Source organism: Procambarus clarkii, chromosome 71, assembly GCF_040958095.1.
Source record: "Procambarus clarkii isolate CNS0578487 chromosome 71, FALCON_Pclarkii_2.0, whole genome shotgun sequence".
NCBI classification, from domain to species: domain Eukaryota; kingdom Metazoa; phylum Arthropoda; class Malacostraca; order Decapoda; family Cambaridae; genus Procambarus; species Procambarus clarkii.
The window spans coordinates 12,877,332-12,898,559 of NC_091220.1; the positions used below are offsets into that span (position 1 = coordinate 12,877,332).

Sequence of the window (21,228 nt, forward strand, 5' to 3'; positions counted from 1 at the left end):
CTTGGGTTCGAATCCTGGCCGGGGAGGATTGACCAGGTGCCAATCCTTAACTGTAGCCTCTGTTCACCCAGCAGTGAATGGGTACCTGGTTGTTTAAACGATTTGGCGGGGTCGTATTCTGGGGAAATTAGGATTAAGGACCTGCCCGAAACGCTACGCGTACTAGTGGCTTTACAAGAATGTAAAAAACTTGTAAAGGTTGATGTAACTGGGGAGTGGGAAGCAATCTTGGCGAGGAAGCTTCTGTGAGCCATTGAGGCTCTACCAGAGTTTTTATTTTTTTATTCTTTTTCCTTCATTTCCAGTTTTTAATTTTATAATTTAAAAATGTTTTCCAGCTATGATAGTGATTGGCCGTTGGAAGCCAGGACAACTGCTATGAATTTCCTTAAAGACGTAAATCAGTGTGTCCTGAAGCAGAAATGTAACACTGGTGATGCTTACATAGCAACAAAAATCACGGCGAATGGAAAGAGTTATGAAGATTTTCTTTTAAGCATAGAATTGGCCAATGAAATGAGTGTTCTGCCTGTCAAAGAACCAGAAAGTGCAGTTACCTCCAGGACAACTCCTGTGGACGAAGAACATGTGTTCGTTGTTGATGAATCTGCCTCCCCTCCAAATGAAGCAGAAGACAAAAGCCACAAACTTGTGTCGCCTTCTGCTATGAAGCTTCGAGCCACTCGACTCTACCTTTCCATGTGAAGATGTGTATAACAACAATGTGACAACCAAATCAGGTAGTATTAACATAACTTTGAAGTTCATATTTTTGTTTGTAATTTACAACACTTTAGACAGTGTATATTGGTAGCGATAACAAAATTGGTAATGCATTGTAACATGAGCATTTGAAGTCTGAAGTCTTGCTTCATATAGTAGAAAATGTTCTCTCTATAACTGTTCTTTGTCTATACCATTGTTGGTGGGGAAGCAAGGGATGACAAATACTATCCTGGCTTTTCTTACCTTGTAAATATCATTACCCACTACTTCAGTCTTTCACCCACATACTAATATTCTGCTTTGGTTTTGGTCTGCATTTTTGTTGCTTATTTATGTGGGATATTTTGAATATACTATATATATATAAATGTTGCAAACATTAGAGAACACCATTTTCATTGTCCTATTATGCTTGATGGGGTTCTGGGAGTTCATCTACTCCCCAAGCCCGGCCCGAGGCCAGGCTCGACTTGTGATACTTTCTATGCTACTGATGCTACTTTCTGCCTTCTCACATGACAGCTTTGATGAGCAAGGAAATCATCTTTAAATCTTCATTCTTGAAGAATGAAGGTTAGGTTTTCTTGACCTTATTCGGGTTTATTCATGAATTTATTCCTTCATTTCGATAGCATCTTTCATGAATCTGATGCCTTTGATGTACTTAGCCTTGTGCTCTTTTCTCATTGGCATCCTTAGTGACCTTCAGTGCCTTTTGAATGTCCCGCACTTTTGACGGTGCTGCATAGCCTCCCCGGCTTGCCTTCTTTTGATGATTACTTGCTTATTCCTTCCTTATCATTATCTCGTTTCCCATTAGAATGTCAAAGATCACTATCACTAGAGATCTCTAACAGACCTTTGCAAACTACATCTACATGTCCCAGATATTTTTTGCACTCTCAGGCTTGGCCCACATGCTCCACACATACCCCAGGATCTCGCTTCACTGAGGAAGGGTAGAGTTTTCTCTGAAAACAGATGCAAAACATGTGCACCAGTACAAAAATTTTGCTTCATAAATTTTTATAATTACAGAAACAACTATATCATCTACTTGTGTGAAATTTAACATTGTGCTCCATGATAGAAATGGACACATGGAATATTTTCACATTCTGGAATCTACTTTTACCATATAGTTCAGTTTCATATGGGCGGAATTATGTTAAGGGAGCAGATGGGTGGAGCTACCCATAGAAATATTCAGGGCGAGGGGGGGGGGGACAGTGTAGTGAGTGCCCTCTCTCTCTCTCGACATAAAACATCTGATGCTGTGTACACTTCATTTGACTTTCTGGGATGCTCCCGGACGCAGGTTCGAATCCTCGTCACAGCCCTTGTGGATTTGTTCATTTGATGCATCACGTTGGTGTGATCTCTGTGTGTGAACCTGTGTTTTGTTATTGCAGTCATTAACATCTGAGCCTGTGTTACTATTAATAACTGTCACGGGAAAATTGAATAGAACACTTTTGTTTAATCTCTTCTTGGATTCAAAATTACCACGTACTGTTGCAAAATTTAGTTTCCAAATGTCATAATTGTAAATCATTTAATAGTTCTCTTCAACTCACAAATGTTCATAATAAAAGTAGTGCATAGTTTGTTGACAATGGAGAAACTACCTGTTTCCCCTTGTTTCCATCTTCTCTTTGAAGATACTGAAAGCAGTTTGTTTTGATTTTGTAGTTTCTAGGAAGGTTTTACTTGGTTATGGGACTGGTCTTAGATCCTCGTGCTCTTCTCGCCTCTATAAACACACACGAATCTGGTCGTGGTGTTGCCACACACGAACCATATGCACTGGCAAGTAAATGAAGCTGCCCAGGAACAAAAAGTTTCATTAAATTCAGTGCTTGATTTATGTAGTAAATTATTTATTGACTTAACTTTTTTTCTCCCCCCCTTTTCAGAAATGCAAAAATCTTCATACACAGAAGATTTGCATTTTCTCTAAATTTTGTTAATGCTTGGCCAAAGACGAATCCACGTTATCCAGTCCAATCCTATGTTATAGCTTGTTTGATATCAAACTTTATATTTCAGACTTCGTATTGCAAGTTCCAATAAAAAGTGGCGATGAAGTGTATCTAACTAATGTTGATGGTGATGGGATGATTTGGCTCCAGCGTGAAGCGGACACAAGTGTCCTAATGCAGTTGGATGAAAAAATTGAAGAGTACAGTTCTGAGTTGAAGGTTAGAGAAGCTAAAGTATTTCTCTTGTATCTTTGTTTCATTTCACCCAGGGTAGGTTAAATGATAAGGTTAAATATTATAAGAAAAATGTCTTTTGGTATTTTTCATGTGGTTAACATGTCAAGCAAAACGTACACATTTAATATTGTAGACTCGTAGGCAACGTTTCCCGTTTGACGTATTTTTCGCTAAATGTTCAGATTATTTATACGCCATAGCAATAGTTGTACTGTAAATCATTTGTATCATAATTTTGTGAATATTGTAAATACTGCTATCACTATCTTCCTGTAATTGCTCCCCTTTTTTTCTTCATAATTTCATCTGCATTTATATACATAATTTTAATGATGCTAATCTCTACTGGGCTGTTTTGGTCTTGCACAAGGGGTATTGGTGTAAGAGGTGGGGGTGGGGGGTTAGGGAGGGTAAATTTAGAAAATTCTTTGCAAGAAAGGTAACCTTTTGATAGTTTCGGGGCTTAGCGTCCCCGCAGCCCAGTCCTCGCCCAGTTCTCTTGAACATTTTCTGAAAGGTGGCAACGTTTCATATTTCATACTGTATATTTCAGTGCAGGGAAGGAGGGGTGCATGCACGTGTGTGCATACAATGGTCTACCAGTAACTGGATCCTATTAAGATCCACAATGGAATTTGCAGGTGTACCACTGCATTGATATCAGTCAAAGCAACTTATTTGCAGTATTAATACAGTATTGGTAACATTTTAGCAGATATTTTTTACGTGGTTGGTACTTTTTTTAACTTTACAAAAGTATCAAATATCTGTTAAAATATTGGTATTGGTAGATCTTTAATGGAAACTATTTTCTTTTGCAGTCAGCCAGTAAGATAGAAATTGGATTGCTGTATATTGTGAAGAGCTTACAATATGATTGGTTTTATAGAGCTTCAGTTCAAAATATAAGTGAACAGGAAGTTGAGGTCCTGTTCATTGATTTTGGTTCCAGAGAAACTATCACATCTTCACAGGTATGGATTTACATGAATTGATGACTTGGGTAGCTTACCCTATAAATTACTGTTTAAATTTGAACTGAATATTTAATTATTGTAGTGTCCACCACCTTCCACCACTATGTGATGTAAAACGCCACCACACGAGTTTGTTAAAAATAGATCCTGCCTTACAAATCTGCTCATTTTTAGAAACAGTTACCAGCTATTCGGACAATAGACTTTTGGTAGATGTAGTATACATGGAATTTGCTAAAGCTTTTGACACGGTACCGCATGAAAGACTAGCAAGAAAATTTCGGGTACATAAATGGAAGAATACTAGAATTGGGGGGTGGGGGCGGTTTACCTTTGACAAGCCACCGACTTTCTATTTTTGTTGAGGCCACTAGTGTTAGTGGCCCTCAAATAAATCCCCTGCATTATAAGATGAGGGTTTAGGCTGGGGACCAGTCTCCCCAAAATTATTTTAAGAAAAATTCAAAAGGCTCCTCTGGTTTGGAGCATGTAGTAGCCCAGGTCTTAGGAAGCAAAGGCAGGTTCACGTGGTTGTGGAGACTGTAAAAGGCCTCTATTAGGGACAGCAGCAGTGTATCTACCAGCACTACCAGCAGTAGCTGGTAGTGGTAAGGGTAATGAAGGAAAGTTTGGTGTGCGAGGCGTATACGAGATAGTCGGCAGGAAGTGAGGAGGAAAGTGTGAAAAGGAGTAAATGTTATAAGAACAGGAGTGAAAGAAAATAGACTAGCAAGGAGTATGATGAGTTAATGAATAATGAGTGATATGTGGAAATTAATAATTTATCTTATAGTTCAAGCTGTTGGTGTGTGTAATTTTAGTTTGATTTATTGAAGATGGCCTTTTTTTTCATTAACAAAAATTCGTACAACTTTTGACAATAGTGAGTTTTATTATAAGCTATAAAATGAGACTAATTAAATATGAGTTATAATAATTTAAGTGGGTGATGTTTTTGTATTGATTTGACCCTTAAAATAATATATATGATTCCATTTCATGAAATTGTCTTAGGAGGGAGAATTACTTAGCCTTTCCTAATGTTTTCATGGACATTGGCAGGTGTTTGAGATGCCAGAAGAACTTGAGAAAATGGAACCAATTGCCTACAAGTGCATTTTAGATTGTGAAAGTGCCAGTGATGCTCAAACAATTGACTGGAATATCCTCTATGAGAGTAATTGCAACCAGGTAAGCATGAAATCTAGGGTTTTTCTGCATCAGTCTTTGCATCTTCTTCCAGATGCATTTTTCATGTTGTATGTAATAATTTCAGCTTGAGCATTTTGCTGTGACCAGCACAAAAAAAAAATGCTTCACGAGATATACAGCATTGAGTTGGGGAAAATGCTACTTTCTGTAATTACCGAAGTATAATAAAGTGTAGTCATAGGATGACACACTCGTGGTGTCTTGTCTTCCCAGTAATTTGTCATACAATGCCTTGAAACTACTAACAGTTTTGGCCTCTGCCACCTTGCTTGTTTAACTGTCTACCACTGTTTGCAAAAAGTTTTTTTGGCCAGCTTCGTTTCCTTAGTTTGAAGCCATGTTCTCTTGTTCTTGATGATGTAGTTTTCAAGAACTCTTTCTTTGTAAATTTTGTAGTTGTGTTACTATTTTGTGTGTAGTGATCATGTTACCACTTGTTTATCTGGCTCTTGCAATTTCTGTTGAACCAATCCTGTTTTATTTTAACTCTGCATCTCAGTCTCTGCCTTCAGTTGCTGTTTTTTTTTTTTAATCTGTTGAAGGTGTATAACCATCCTTGGAGAGTTTTATCTGCTTGATATGATTGCTGTTTAGATCCTAGGATTTTAGAGATGGCTTTCCATGTGCTTTTCATGTTTCCTTTTGCTGCTTTGAATCTACTCTCATAATAGGAAAGTTTTGCTCCTCTTATTATACTGGTAATCATTGATGAGTATCTCTTAACTACTTTTGTAACTGAGCCAATCCTAAGTTTTTTTCTTAGGTTCATTGTTCTTGTTGATTGCTTTTGAGTATGGCACTTGTGAGCCAGAGGTTGTTTAATCTTTTGGCAGTTACTTGCTTGGTGAGAGGACAGTGTGTGTTGCAGAGGCTTAGTTTTGGAGAGGAAGATGTTGGTGAATGAATTTACATCCTGTGTATTATTTAATTCAGATTCCTAGTTAATATTGTGAAGTGTATGTGTGAGATGACCTATTGCTGCTTCACTGTGTGGTCTGAAGGAAAGTTTCTTGGTGTCTGGTATGATATGTATTGTACGTACTGTACTGTACTAGCTCTCTAAAAACCCAACATTGAATGTAACTCATTTTCAATGTATGTACATTTACCTGAATAAACATCTTGTGTTATGTTACTAATAATGATTTGTTTCTTTTCAGGTGTTGAGTGTCAAGTTTGTGAATAGTTTTGGTGACACAAGCATTGTGCAATTATTTAATAAGGGTAAAAACGTTGCGTGTTTCCACCATGTAACCACTTCAAATTTACCAGAAAAACCACAATTGCTTGAAGATTTTTTGATGCAGGACAATGAAAAAGGGAGAAGTAATATTGTCACAAATAATTCCTTGGAGTCTTTGAAGATTCCTGAAGCAACTGTTGATGCAAATACTGGTGAAGAATTCCAGGGATATCCTGTATACCCCAAGTTTGATTCAAATGTTGTTGTGTCTGCAGATGGTATTGAAGAGACGGAAACATGTGAAAACATTAAGGTTGAGGAGGAAATTTCTTACGTACATGTTGATAAAGCAAGTGAATTCCAGGAATCTCCTGTATACCCCAAGTTTGATTCAAATGTTGTGTCTGCAGATGGTATTGAAGAGACGGAAACATTCGAAAACATTAAGGTTGAGGAGGAAATTTCTTATGAACATGTTGATCAAGCAAGTGGTGAATTCCAGGAATCTCCCGTATACCCCAAGTTTGATTCAAATGTTGTGGTGTCTGCAGATGGTATTGAAGATACGGAAACATTCGAAAACATTAAGGTTGAGGAGGAAATTTCTTATGAACATGTTGATCAAGCAAGTGGTGAATTCCAGGAATCTCCCGTATACCCCAAGTTTGATTCAAATGTTGTGGTGTCTGCAGATGGTATTGAAGATACGGAAACATTCAAAAACATTAAGGTTGAGGAGGAAACTTCTTACGAACATGTTGATAAAGCAAGTGAATTCCAGGAATCTCCAGTATACCCCAAGTTTGATTCAAATGTGTCTGTAGGTGATATTGAAGAGATGGAAACATGTGAAAACATTAAGCTTGAGGAAATTTCTTATGAACAAATTGATCAAGCAAGTGGTGAATTCCAGGATTCTAGTGTACACCTCAAGTTTAATTCACACAAGAATATGCCAGGAGAGGATGTGCAGGAGACAGAAATATTTCAAAGCTTAGAGTTTCAAGTGGAAAGTTCTAACGAACATGTTGATCAAGCAAGTGGTGAAGAATTCCAGGAATCGAGTGTATACGTCAATTTTGATTCGGATGAGGATATGTCTGCAGGTAACATGCTGGAGACAGAAAATTTTCCAAGCATTCAATTTGAGGAAGAATTTGCCGAAGAAAGTATTACTCGGGCAACTGTTGATGTAACTACTGATGATGAATTCTCGGAATCTCTTGTGTACGCCAAGGTTGAATCAAACGAGGATCCATCTGCAAATGATGTACAAGGTACAGTCAAATTGCAAAATATTCCAACGGAAATAAACACTGCTTCTGTTGAGCATGGAACTGCTGATTTGGCTTGTGATTTGGAATCTGGTGTTGATATAAAGGATGAATATATTAGAGATGTAAGTGGAGATCTGTCAATAAAATCGGGAGCATTTAATAAGTTTACACAAGTGCAATTGAAACATGTTTCTGAAAATTCTGAGAGTAACAAAGCTATTAAAAATAACATGACTAAAAAAACACTTGTGGATGTTGGAGAAGGTAATCATTTTGATGAGAATTCAGAAGTATGTAGACAAGATTATTGTTCCATGTTAATTGAAAGACGAGTTGGAAATTTGTCAGAAGTAGGAATTAAACAGTTTAAGTATGATGAGGTTGAGGAAAAGATTTATGTTAAATATATTGAACAAAATGATATGCCCCTGAAACAGTTGTCACACCTGCAAACTGAACAGGAAGTAGATGATATGGACCTGATACAGTCGTCACCCCTGCAAACTGAACAGGAAGGGGATGATATGGACCTGAAACGGTCGTCACCCCTGCAAACTGAACAGGAAGGGGATGATATGGACCTGAAACGGTCGTCACCCCTGCAAACTGAACAGGAAGGAGATGATATGGACCTGAAACGGTCGTCACCCCTGCAAACTGAACAGGAAGGGGATGATATGGACCTGAAACGGTCGTCACCCCTGCAAACTGAACAGGAAGGGGATGATATGGACCTGAAACGGTCGTCACCCCTGCAAACTGAACAGGAAGGGGATGATATGGACCTGAAACGGTCGTCACCCCTGCAAACTGAACAGGAAGGGGATGATATGGACCTGAAACGGTCGTCACCCCTGCAAACTGAACAGGAAGGGGATGATGTGGACCTGAAACAGCTTTCACCACTGCAAACTGAACAGGAAGGGGATGATATGGACCTGAAACGGTCGTCACCCCTGCAAACTGAACAGGAAGGGGATGATATGGACCTGAAACGGTCGTCACCCCTGCAAACTGAACAGGAAGGGGATGATATGGACCTGAAACGGTCGTCACCCCTGCAAACTGAACAGGGAGATGATGTGGACCTGAAACAATTTTCACCCCTGCAAACTGAACAGGAAGTAGATGTGGACCTGAAATGGTTGTCACCACTGCAAACTGAACAAGATGATGATGTGGACCTGAAACAGCTTTCACCCCTGCAAACTGAACAGGAAGATGATATGGACATGAAACAGTTGTCACCTCTGCAAACTGAACAGGAAGGAGATGATATGGACCTGAAATGGTCGTCACCACTGCAAACTGAACAGGAAGATGATATGCACCTGAAACAGCTTTCATCCCTGCAAACTGAACAGGAAGATATGGACCTGAAATGGTCGTCACCCCTGCAAACTGAACAGGAAGGAGATGAATTGACCTTGGAATGGTCGTCACCACTGCAAACTGAACGGGAAGATATGGACCTGAAACAGCTTTCACCCCTGCAAACTGAACAGGAAGATGTGGACCTGAAACAGCTTTCACCCCTGCAAACTGAACAGGAAAGAGATGTGCACTTGAAACAGCTTTCATCCCTGCAAACTGAACAGGAAGGAGATGATATGGACTTGAAATGGTCATCACCCCTGCAAACTGAACAGGAAGATGTGGACCTGAAACAGCTTTCATCCCTGCAAACTGAACAGGAAGGGGGTGATATGGACCTGAAACGACTTTCACCCCTGCAAACTGAACAGGAAGGGGGTGATATGGACCTGAAACAGCTTTCACCCCTGCAAACTGAACAGAAAGGTGATATTATTTTATTTTGTTTTATTTATTTCTATATACACACACAAGAAGGTACATTGGGTTTAAGAGTACATAGGACTGATGGTTTTTGCATTCTTGTAAAGCCACTAGCACGCATAGTTTTGGGCAGGTCCTTAACCACTTAACTGCGCCAACCGAGTATTCTCGGTCGGCGGGAAACTGCGCCGAGAAAACTTTTTGATTTTTCCGTACTCATTCTAAATGTGTGCGAGGTTGGTTGTGTATGAAATGGACTCTTAGGACCTCCAGTGAAAGGCAGCCATCTTGGAAAAAATCCCAGAATGCCCTAGGGCTGCTGACTGGGTTAGTATTGAGTGAGCAACCATGGGTGGCGCACGCGCCTCTGGCCCCCAAACACCTGTCCGACACGGTGTTGAATGATCGCACTCTGTCGGTGCAATTCAAACCTTATTGTTTGAAGAACATAAGGGTCATAATATTGGTGAAGCTAGGCCCAATAAGGACCTAACACAAAGGTCGGATGCAAGTGATACACATCTTCTGTTTTGAGGCTCGGGTGTTTGGGGAAGCGCGCGCACTCGCCCGTAGAACTGTGGTACCAGACGTTGCGAGCGAGGGGACGCTTTTATTGTCACTCCTCCCCTTTATTACTGAACCCGATCTCGACGGACTGACGGTTCTTAACCTCTGTAATGCGCCGAGTTTCTGACATTCCCCCTGTGCGCATAAAATAGTGTTCGCAAATTTTTTGTTATCTTTGTAAAATGATAAATTCCCTTCCCTGAACATGTAAAAAAAAACTAAAAAAAATTCCACTTACTTTGGCAGTAGGGATGTGAAGACTCCATCATGGGCTGGTACTCTGTGTGTGTGAAGCTTCCATAGGCAGTCGCATGGGCCATTCAAGCACTGCGAGTTGCCACAAATATATTTTGAATTATTTGTTCTATTTACTGTATTTCCAATGCAGTTTTATTGTTTTTGTCATATATATGATGCATATTTGTTCTTTACAATGTGTATACATTATGAACATTCTAATGTTCCACGGAACTTTGATACATGTCAGTAATGTGTCCACAATAAATGCTTGTCACAATAATATTTGTAAAAAAAAATTCATTAAAATTACAACATGTGCAATTTCACATACTATTTACACAGTACCACACTATTACACACTCAGTACTCCGGAAGCGAGTGATAATCAATTAAGCAGTCCATGGTACTCAAGGCAACTTCGCTCCTCCATGAACAGATATTTTTGCTTCCTGTTTCTTCATTCTGAGTGCATGCAAATAACTCGTGTTCACCCTTGGTTTTAGTACTTGTAGGTGGTATGTAGCCAAGCTTGTGAAGGTAGTCTTGAAAAGATTATAGGAAAAGATCAATTTGTAAGGTAGTCTCAAAAAGATCCCTTTGTAAGGTATTCTGGAAGAGATTCAGCCATTTTTTAAAATATCTATGGGAAAACACCACCATGGACGCTGCTAACACTGTTCATCTGTGCTACTTGTATCAGGTGCATCATCACTGAACCCAGAAAACAATTCATTTATGTATTGTCTATAAAAATTGGAGATAACACGGGTGAGCATGGGTGGTGTTCAGCTACTACTGGATATGCTCGCTGTATTGTCCTCATCGGTGTTGTATCACATGCATACGACCCTTCTGTTATGTCCTTGTTGTGCCTGGCTTCATCAATATCTTGATCCTTATGTTCTTCGAACAATAAGGTCTGAATTTCACCGACAGAAAGCGATCTTTCAACGCTGCGTTGGAAAGGTGTTTGGGAGCCAGAGGCGCGTGCGTCACCCATGGTTGTTCACTCGGTACTAAGCCAGCCAGCAGCCCCTAGGACATTCTGGGATTTTTTTCAAAGATGACTGCCTCTCGCTGGAGGTCCTAAGAGTCCATTTCGTACGAACACAACCTACCACGAGCACATTTTGAATGGGTACAAAATATTCAGGTGGTGTTTTCTCACTTGGCGCAGCATAGTGGTTAAGGTGGCGATTGCAGGTCATATACTCAAGATGCACCCCTGGGGTGCCCCCGGCTTGTCTCTTGTTGGGCATTTTATCTTCTAATTGTGGTTCTATGGTGGGTATTTGGGACTCATTCAGGAATGTAATTATTACCTCCTCATTTCTATGAGGAGGAAGATTGGGCTCTGTAGCCCCTGTTACATTGGGCCCAGACCAATTTACTCATTTATTTTACCCTCCCGACTATTTGGCCCCCCTCCCCTTCCCACTTCCCTCCCAACTAACCCCCCAACTAACCCCCCCAACTAACCCCCCCAACTAACCCCCCCCCTTTCCGCTCCCCTCCCGACTACCCCCATCCTTTTTGCTCCCCTCCCGACTACCCCCTCCCCTTTCTGCTCCTCTCCCTCCCTCCTCTGTAGCAGGGTTGAGTCCCAAGCCCCCAGTGGTGACAACCTCATCAACTAGAGTGGCTCCTCTCATTGTGACAACTGTATTTTAGTGCATAATGCCTCGCCGATGTCCAGTCTTCTGTTGTCACTGTATGTCGATTATTTGTTGTTTGTGAGGAGATCTCTAGCAGTGGTCTGGTTATGTATTGAGACATGTTCCTTAATACGGCCTTGCTGACTGTGCATTGTTTGGCATCTTGAAAAGGATGTTTTCTTGTCTGTTAAATTTGTTGGGGCCGACAGTCTCAAAGTAAAAATGTGAAATCTCAGACATTCCTCTTTCGAAGGGTATTGTTTGGTGTCAGGAGAGTTCTTCATGAGCCAGTTAGCAGTCTTTTTGCTCTTATTTTATAGTATTTGTTAATCTTCAAACCGGAAGATTAAACTAATATTTGTGTCGGACATTAGCTGTTGTTTAACATTGACAAGTGCCATGTACACTACCTTTCAATAACACATTATTATTTTATAGGACTCAAGTCTCAGTATCCTTTGACAAATGGAGCAGCAGTATACATAAGTTTCCTGAATGGTGATAGAGTGTGGCTGCAGCGACCCTGTGATGCCGACAAGCTGTGCGATATGTCTCGCCGAATAATCACATTGGTTAACAATACCCAGGCAAGTTAATTTTACTCCTTTACTAGTTTTTACTCGTATTTATTTTTAATGCAATTTTCAAACAAGTTAAAATATGCAGACTTTGTTGTTTTAAAGCATTATTGTATATATTCAGTGATGTCTTCTACAGCTACTGGAATGCAAGTTGCATTGATCTACAATAGTTAATTTTTCCCCACCCCTTTTTGACTTGCATTGCTGATGAATACTTTTGGTAAGTAATTTTTACATTATTGTAGATTCTGTCCAGTTCTTAACCTCACACAAGTCAGTAAATAAGGGAAAGGCGAGTTGAAGATGAATATATTTGTTGCTCTTTGTAGCAGTGTTATATTTTTATTCAGCCCCATGTCTTATCTTCCATCAGTTTGGTATGCTGTGCATTTAACCAGTTATATTATAGACAGAGCCAACAATTGTTCACTGTATAAGATGATACAGATTCAGGGATACACAGGTTAATTAGCTTTTTATACTAAATTTTGAAGTGCATGTGTTTGTCTGGTTATCTAATAATCTGTGAGTTGACCATGTGTTGTTGCCGCAGTTCACTTTTTTTTTTAACCCCTGCACTGAGCAAAGCGCCTTTAGGCGCTCTGAGAGTTGTGCTATTTTTTTTAATTAGGCTATACAGTATTTTAATGTTTTTTAACGTTTTCATTACTCTGTGTTTTTAAATGAAAATAGTTGAGTTTGGAAACATTTTCACATTAAATTTATGTGACTATTTATGTAAACAACAAGAATATGTCCTTGACAATTCCCCCAAGAAGATTTTGCCGAAACCAGGTGCGCAGTGCAGGGGTTAACGTAGTTTTCTGGAATGGCTTTTCTCTGTGTCTCTCAGAGCTACCTGCTTGACTGCAGTCACCTTCACCATATACTTTTGTTGGGCCTTCTGCTCCCTCACTTGCTGCTTGCTTTCTTGCTGCAGTGTTTGGGGGCTTTTTATGTTCTTCACTTTTCTGTCCCACTACCATCAGGTGCTGGCTATGATAATCTTGTCTTTTGCAGCCATTCAGCTATATGGAAGCCTGGTTTGTTTGGGGCCTCCCTTTTGTCAACTTCATTATGGCTGTCGATATCGCCTCATTAGGGGTTGCCTTCGGCTTTCACACCTCTCTCCGGTTCTTCCACCCCTGGTCCTTCTTGGTACGGTTTTTGTTTGTCTGTGTGCACCATTGTCAGTCCTGGTTGTCGTTGAGCCCCACATATTTTCATTACAGCAGGCTTTCCTCATTGCATGCTTTAACCGTTTCCTTTTGTCTTATTACAGCCCGCTGTAATGACACTCGGTAGTCATTGTATACACTCATGCACTCGGGCTCTTGTCAACCAGAGCTCTGGTTGACAGCCTTAGTACACGGGGGGAATTGAGTGAAACCCCGGTTAGGCTTTAGTGGAAGCTTCGGGATCCTCGTGGGTGCAATAGTACTCCAAGTTGCAATTATTTTACCATGTCGTGGTGTGGTTGACTAGAGCGCGTCTGGGAACACCCGGTGCATAGGTTTGAACCCTCATAGACACTCCTGTTGGATTTGTTTATTGATACATCACGTTAATATGATTTCTGTCTATACAAGTATAATAATAATAGACAAACTAACATAGGGCATTTTTTCAGATTACTCACTTTGGGTACTCAGTTAATTCAGTATATACCATAGTTTCAATTATTTTATTTATATGCCTAATAATAACCTCTGCAAGGAAAAGATTTCTTGTAATTTCAATTTGTATTTATTTAGGTACCTAGTAACATAAGCAAGGGCAAGATTTATCTTGCTCAGTATGAGGACCAGACGTGGTACCGCGCCATAATTTTGGAAGTGTTAGAAGACCATGTTTTTGCCTGCTTTATTGATTATGGCAACTCAGATGTGATATCCAATCAACAAGTAAGTTTTTTATTTTTTTTGTAATGTATATAATAAACATAATCTTGTGTGAAAAGACATGATTTGTTTTTTAATGTTTGAGTGTGGGAATAATATACGGTACTAAATTCCTTGCCTAACATGTTTAGTTTACGCGAAAACCTCGTGTCAAAGGGAGATTTAGTCAAAACCTTCCATGGATTAATTATTGCATCCAAGCCTTGGAACAAGGGGCATGAAATGAGCTTGAAAAAGCCCCTGACCTGAAGAACATCTTAATTCGTAAATAACAACACAAGGGAGAGAGAGGAAGGAGGGTGTTTTGGACATAAAGCCAAAATAACGGTGCTTCAATAAGTTGGGAATGATAATATATGCAAAATCTCATTGTTAACCAGAAATAAAGATGTGGTTTGAAATTCACTAACACAATGGCTAGAAGCCAAAGCAAGAATAAGTCATTTTAATTGTGTAGTATTCAACACTTGCCAAATCTGGGGATGACAAGAATCCCTTGACCAAAGATGCTCCAACAGGCTACCGATGTTGCAGGCCTGGTGTAACTTTAGGAAAGGATGTGATGGCAAATCCAGATTAATCCTTAAATGGAAGCTTTGTCAGTGCCAACTGATTAGAGGCAATGGTATTTGTCATGGAATAACTCTCCCAAAATGTGTAAGAAATTTCATGACCACAGCCACCAACAATGACAGAAAATACTGAAACGCCTGCCAAATCGCTTCACACTGCCGCCTCTAAGGCTCCTGAAAGTGGGATATCAAGACATGTGCCACATTCCTTCCCTACAAGTGATGGTAAATGAAGAGTAATAATCTCTAAATGTGATTGGCAGAGCCAACTACAGTAGCATCACACATAGGTCCTCTTGCTAGTACTTTGAGAATGATGGAGCCTCGGGAAGGGAACCACATCGGGGTAATGATAGAACAGGGCTGGGAATCAGCAATCATTAAGCCACATGGAAGCCAACAATACAATGAAGACCACAAATATCTTGAGCTTCAAAACAAACCTCTCAATTACTGGGTTCACTCCCCAAGGTTGCCAGAACATAGAGCAAAAGGCCCTGGGCATAGAGTACAAAGGTGCAGGGCACTCCAGCTAAAAGACCTGCATAATAATCCAGGAGCACATACTGTACCTGGAAAGGACTGGAGGGCATAAGACTTGTGTTGAGTCAGGGGAAGTTGAGGGGGTACGAGAATGCATCCATAGAAGGACTTGTAGCTCAACCTGGGTCTGTCTAATTCCTCAAAGCTACCCAAACTTACTCAGAGCTAGACGAAGCTTCCTAGCATTTGTTAGTAATGAATAAATATGATATATTTATTCATTATAATGTTGGTGCTGAATGTAGAACATGGAAAAGCATATTTTTACTCTGAATAAATATAATTTTATAACGAAATTAGCCAAAAATAAGAAGCTAGTGACGCCAAAGTAAGTCGACGGTCCAAGTGACAATGTTTGCTGGCATATGAGCCTCCTGTACCTACTTACCTACCTAACCTAACCATCCTACCCAAACCTAACCTAACCTAACTAAACCTATCCAAACATAACTTAATATAACCTCTAGGCAACAATATAGCTTGAATAATTTGTTCATCTTGGATAAGTCCCTCCACAACATTGTCGCTTGGATCGTCGACTTCCTATGGCCTCTCATGCCACTTAGTTTTGTCTAATTTTGTTATAAATTTACATTTCAGAGTATAAATGTTTTTTCATGTTTCTACCTTCAACACCAACAATATAGTGAGTAAATATGTCATATTTCTTCATTACTTATGTAATGCTACGAAGCTTTGGGTAATTAGACAGACCAGATCAACCCCCCTCTGGACCTGGTACCAAAGAGGACTTGAGGGCAACCACTGACAATTCTCTTGGTGGGGAACCTCAAATCCTCGGGTCATGAAAAGATCGTGCGATAGAGGAGGGCGTTGCAAGATGGGAGAGCTGCTATCTGGTGGCAGTCAGGCCCATTACAAATGGGGCGCTTACTCCTTGGCAATGATTGTTTGCCTTGTATTCATCAGGGTTACAAATTGGATGACTTGAAGGGAACCAACCCATAGAGGAGGAGCCCAAACTTCTAAGTGAAGATAACTGGCAAAATGGAAATAAAATGCTAGTCAGTGTAAGGGAAGATAGCCCCGAAGTGAAAGCTGGAGCAAACAAGCTAGTGAGGGCTATACAAGGTGGTTACTATATAAAATTGTGAAGCACAATGCAGTAAAAAAGAATGGTCCAAGCATGGAACATTGTCCCAAGAAGAACCTACTTTAATTTTTGCATTTCAATTTCACCATTGGTTATTTACAACGGGTATCTGTTACAGGTTCGAGAAATACCAGAAGGTCTGCTTGAAGATGGACCATTCGCCTATGAATGCATATTAAAGGAACAGGCCGTGTTTGTGGAAGATGTACCTTCACCTTCGTTGCTGGAAACCTACCTAGACAAGGTATTGTTTGTAATTATTTAATTTCAATATTTAATACAAATTACTGTGCATTATAGTGAGTATAGTTAGCAAATTTTTATTATACTTTAGCACTAATGTGAAGCCTTTTCTGGGAAGCCTCTTGGTGGCTCCCTAAAGCTATATCACTTTAGGGAGTGATATAGCAAGATGACACACTTGGTGTGTCATAGTACAGTATGGAGGGTTATTTAAATGCATGGTTGAGAAGCATTTACAATGAGGGTACAGAGCTATTGATTTAATTTCACTAGTAAATACTATGTTACGTTTTAAATAGTTACAATTTGTTGGATTGTTGCAGACGAGTAATATATTAAAAGTTAATGGTATTTCCTGCCTATCAGTGACTGAAGTTTGATTTAGCTCTAGAGCTCCACCTCATAGCTATTGGGTATCTAGTGCATTTATTCATATTAATGCTCAAATGTTCTAGTTCTAACACCATAAGAAACTGTCATAACTGATGAACTTGGTAAAAAACATCTTATGAGGAACTAACATTAGTTTGTCATTCAGAAAAACCCACAGGCAGATAATTTCCTTAACTTTTGCACAAGAATCATACCTCTGCTTCAACCCTTGACCACTCGTGGATAAATATAGTACAGATAAATATAGTACTTCATTTTGTAGTTACGTTGAGGTTACTTTGAGGTGGTTTTGGGGCTTAGCGTCCCTGCGGCCTGATCCTCAAGCAGGAATCATCGTTGCTGGATTGGTCAACCAGGCTGTTGGACAAAGCCTGATGTATGAGTCACAGCCTGGTTGATCAGGTATCCTTTGGAGGTGTTTATCAAGTTCTCTCTTGATCTGATATCTGCTGGTTGAGTGAAAATTTGTTACAGAATCTAAGCAGTTCTCTAATCTGTGGTTGGTTATGTTCCGATAGATTTCCTGGTATATTATTATTATTGTGTGCTATTCTCATAGATTAAGCAGGTTGAAGTCACCTAGGAAGATATCAGGTATTGGGTTTGCCAAATTATCAAGGCTATTCACTCTTGTTTAATGCATAAATGAATAAATGCACCTTTACTGTACTTTAATACTACATTATATATACTGTATAGTACATGTACTGTACATGGTAAATGTTGAATAACTAGTCAGTTTAAAGTAGTTTTTGTTTTATTGAAAATTGTGGTTGTACACAACAGTATATTTAATTTGGGAGATTTTAAAGTTTTAAATTCTTAACTTTTAATGAATTAAGAGATTATTGTTTTTATATTGCAGGAACTAACTGTGGCTTTTGTTGATGCTGAAATGAAATCTTTAACACTAAAATGTGATGGTCTAAATATTTTGGAAGATTGTGTTGTTCTGGAGTTGATTTCAAGCCTTGATCAAGTATGTAGTGAGGAAGGCTTAGGCACCTGCATAGAACAGTTGCATAATAAGCGAGGCACTGAGAGAGACAGAGAACAGCTTTGTACTGAAGAGGAAACCAAATTCTCCCAAGAATGGGTGTGTAATGGAGATGGATCTGTGTCAACAATGGAACAGGCACCAAGCATATCCTTAAAGAATAGGAATAAAAGAGAGTCGAGCAGACTTTCAGGGATTAATAAAGAAAATCTGTGTAATAAAGGAGGGTTTAAAGAACACTCACAGCAGTTTAGTAGTGAAACGAAAACTCGATTTGCATTTCCAGAGAGAAAGCAGCGTGAAAAAGTAGACATAGACAGATCTGTGAGGGCTACAATGCCAATCCATCCAATACCAAGGTCAAGGAAGTTGGCAGTGGAAGCCTTGTACACATGCAGAAAAATTCATAGCAAAACAGCCTTACAGGCAATAGAAGAAGTTGAAGAGAATGAAACTACCGATATATCAGAGCTTAAAATAAAACCATTCTTTTCCTTATTAGTTCATGTAGAAGAGTTTCCATTTTGTTTATGGATTCAAAAGAAAGAGGATATGGACTTAGCAGACTATATTAGTACTAGTTTAATCGAGCTAGGGGATAATTTAGAGTTACTGGATGCTCCTCAAGTAGATTTGGTTTGTGTCTCGCTCCTGTGTAGTTGCTATCAGCGTGCACAAGTGTTGGCATTAACATCAGACACGGCCACATTGCACTTCATAGACCATGGAAAGTATGGAACAGTTACACTGAAACATCTATGGAAGCTCCCAGATGAATTTTTAGACATACCACCATTGGTCTCTCAGATTTTTCTTCCCGTAAAAGTAATTCCTGGGAGAGAGAGTGGTGCTGTTCTTGCTGTTGCAGAAGCTGCTCTTCATAGTATGTGTGCATGTCTAGACCTTGACCTAGTATCCAGCAGCAGCAGAATAACACACACCCTGGTCTCTGCTCCTGGTGTTGGTGAGTTAGGAGAGTTATTAGTCAACAATGAATTAGCAAGGCCTATTAACTGGGGAAAGAAATTTGAATTGGAAATGGCATTATCCGTTAAAAGACTGCTGAAAGAATCCACAAATCAGCTGTGCAATGATTCACAGCAAGATAATTTGTTGCTTGTTACTTCTAGTATACAACTTAATGAGAAACTTAATAAATTGGCAAAGGATCTTTAAGTAACACTCGAATATTTTTTTTTTTTAATATATACACGTACTGTGATAATTTTGTCTTAATTGAGATATTTTGAACAATTCTTAAAGTACTGTATAAGCAATTTATTTTATTTTCAATACAGTAGCCTGTAAAGAAACTCTTGTATAATGGAAGTTACTGTGTGGTGTTCTTTCAAAATTCTGACTTGAATACAGTATTTGTTTTTAAAGCTGAACAAAATAATTCTTGTTTTACTACACAAGTGTTTTTTCAATACAGGACAGTTATTTATATGATTGGTATCTTTTCTATATTAAATTTTTGTATTGTTTAAATTTACAGCTAAAATAGGGAAGAAATCCTTTCTGCCTTTGTATTAAAATGGTATAAATTCCAACGTGTATTGTTTAAATATACTGTAAGTTTCTTGTATAATAATGTAATTTGATATCTTAAACCAGAGAAGATGAAGAATAATAGTTTCAGTATTGTATTGTTTAAATAAAGGATGACTACTTGTATAGAAATTATTGTATTTATTTTCAATTTTTATCTTTCATACTCTTCCACCAACCCCTGATGGGCGTTGCCTTGATGAGGCAAGGCTGGCGCTCTCAGGCAGGTGCAGGCTTTCCTGCTGCCTTGCAGTTGCAGTGTGTATCTTCTTGAGGTTATCTTGAGATGATTTCGGGGCTTTAGTGTCCCCGCGGCTCGGTCCTCGACCAGGCCTCCACCCCCAGGAAGCAGCCCGTGACAGCTGACTAACACCTAGGTACCTATTTTACTGCTAGGTAACAGGGGCATAGGGTGAAAGAAACTCTGCCCAATGTTTCTCGCCGGCGCCTGGGATCGAACCCAGGACCACAGGATCACAAGTCCAGCGTGCTGTCCGCTCGGCTCCTTGGTGTAGGAGCCATCCAATTGGTGTAGATGCCACCCAATATGTAGGTGATCTGTGGCTTTATTACCTACATGCTTGCTGTGCATTTTTAATTTGTCTTCATCCGATAGTTAAACCTACCCAGTGGCTGAGGCTGCTGGGGGGCAACATGCTTCTGTAGTTACAATGAAATTCTTCATAAGCGCAATCGTCACTAAGCGGGCGGCTCTTTTGTAAACTGAGGCGGAGATGCCCTTGCTACCAGGAACCACAAGCTTGGTGATACACATATGGGTCGACTGAAGTCGCTAGTCAAGGCAACAGTCGAGTCAAATTGCATTTTTCAACGAAATTGGGGTCGTAACTTGGAAAATTCGTAAGTAGTGGCAGGGTACAAGGCTACTTGTCACAAGTTGTAGAGCTCCTCCAGCTCCTCAGATGAAGGGCAGGAACCATGGATGCAGTGAGCATTTCCTCTCTGGATCGCCACACTAGGGCGCTGAAAGAGAAAACTGGCAGTTCTAGGGTCTCTACTTGTTTCAATTAGCTTGGACCCCAGCTCCTTCAAAAAACTAGCAGCACTTTTACCCCAGGCACCAAGTGTGTGTGAGGCAATGGGGACAAAATTGAAGTGGTGATCAAGGTCTCTATTTCTGTGACTTGGCTGCTTCCCAGTGACTGCCAACACCACCTACCTGTGAAAACACTGAAGTCAACATAGGTGTTGGCTAAAGTTAAAATGCAAGTGTAGTCCCACACCAACTGTCAACCATTCTTCCAGGGGTTCACTGTGATCCCGTCTGGGCGACCGACAGGCTCATCAGAGTTGCTTTGGTATTAAGTAACGGGGCTCGCTCTCTCTGCTGGACAACCGGCTGTGGTAAGGCTTCTCTTAATAATGTCGTTAAGCTTGCGTGTCTTGCATGCCATCCTCCTGTATTTTGGCAGAGAAAGCCATGCTGTCTGTACCTGTTGTACCTGTCGGCCACTGCCTC

At 39.9% G+C, this 21,228-nt stretch overlaps 1 protein-coding gene across 1 annotated transcript; it reads left to right on the top strand.

Annotated features, from left to right (window-relative positions):
* Positions 1-1,241: 1,241 nt before the first annotated feature.
* On the top strand, positions 1,242-19,880 carry LOC123745651 (transcriptional regulator ATRX). Its single transcript, XM_069311942.1, has 9 exons — positions 1,242-1,299; positions 2,776-2,927; positions 3,767-3,919; positions 4,985-5,113; positions 6,295-9,394; positions 12,292-12,440; positions 14,189-14,338; positions 16,683-16,808; positions 18,066-19,880. Exons 1-9 carry the CDS (start codon positions 1,242-1,244, stop codon positions 19,371-19,373), a joined length of 5,325 nt encoding a protein of 1,774 aa, XP_069168043.1. The 3' UTR covers positions 19,374-19,880.
* Positions 19,881-21,228: the final 1,348 nt, after the last annotated feature.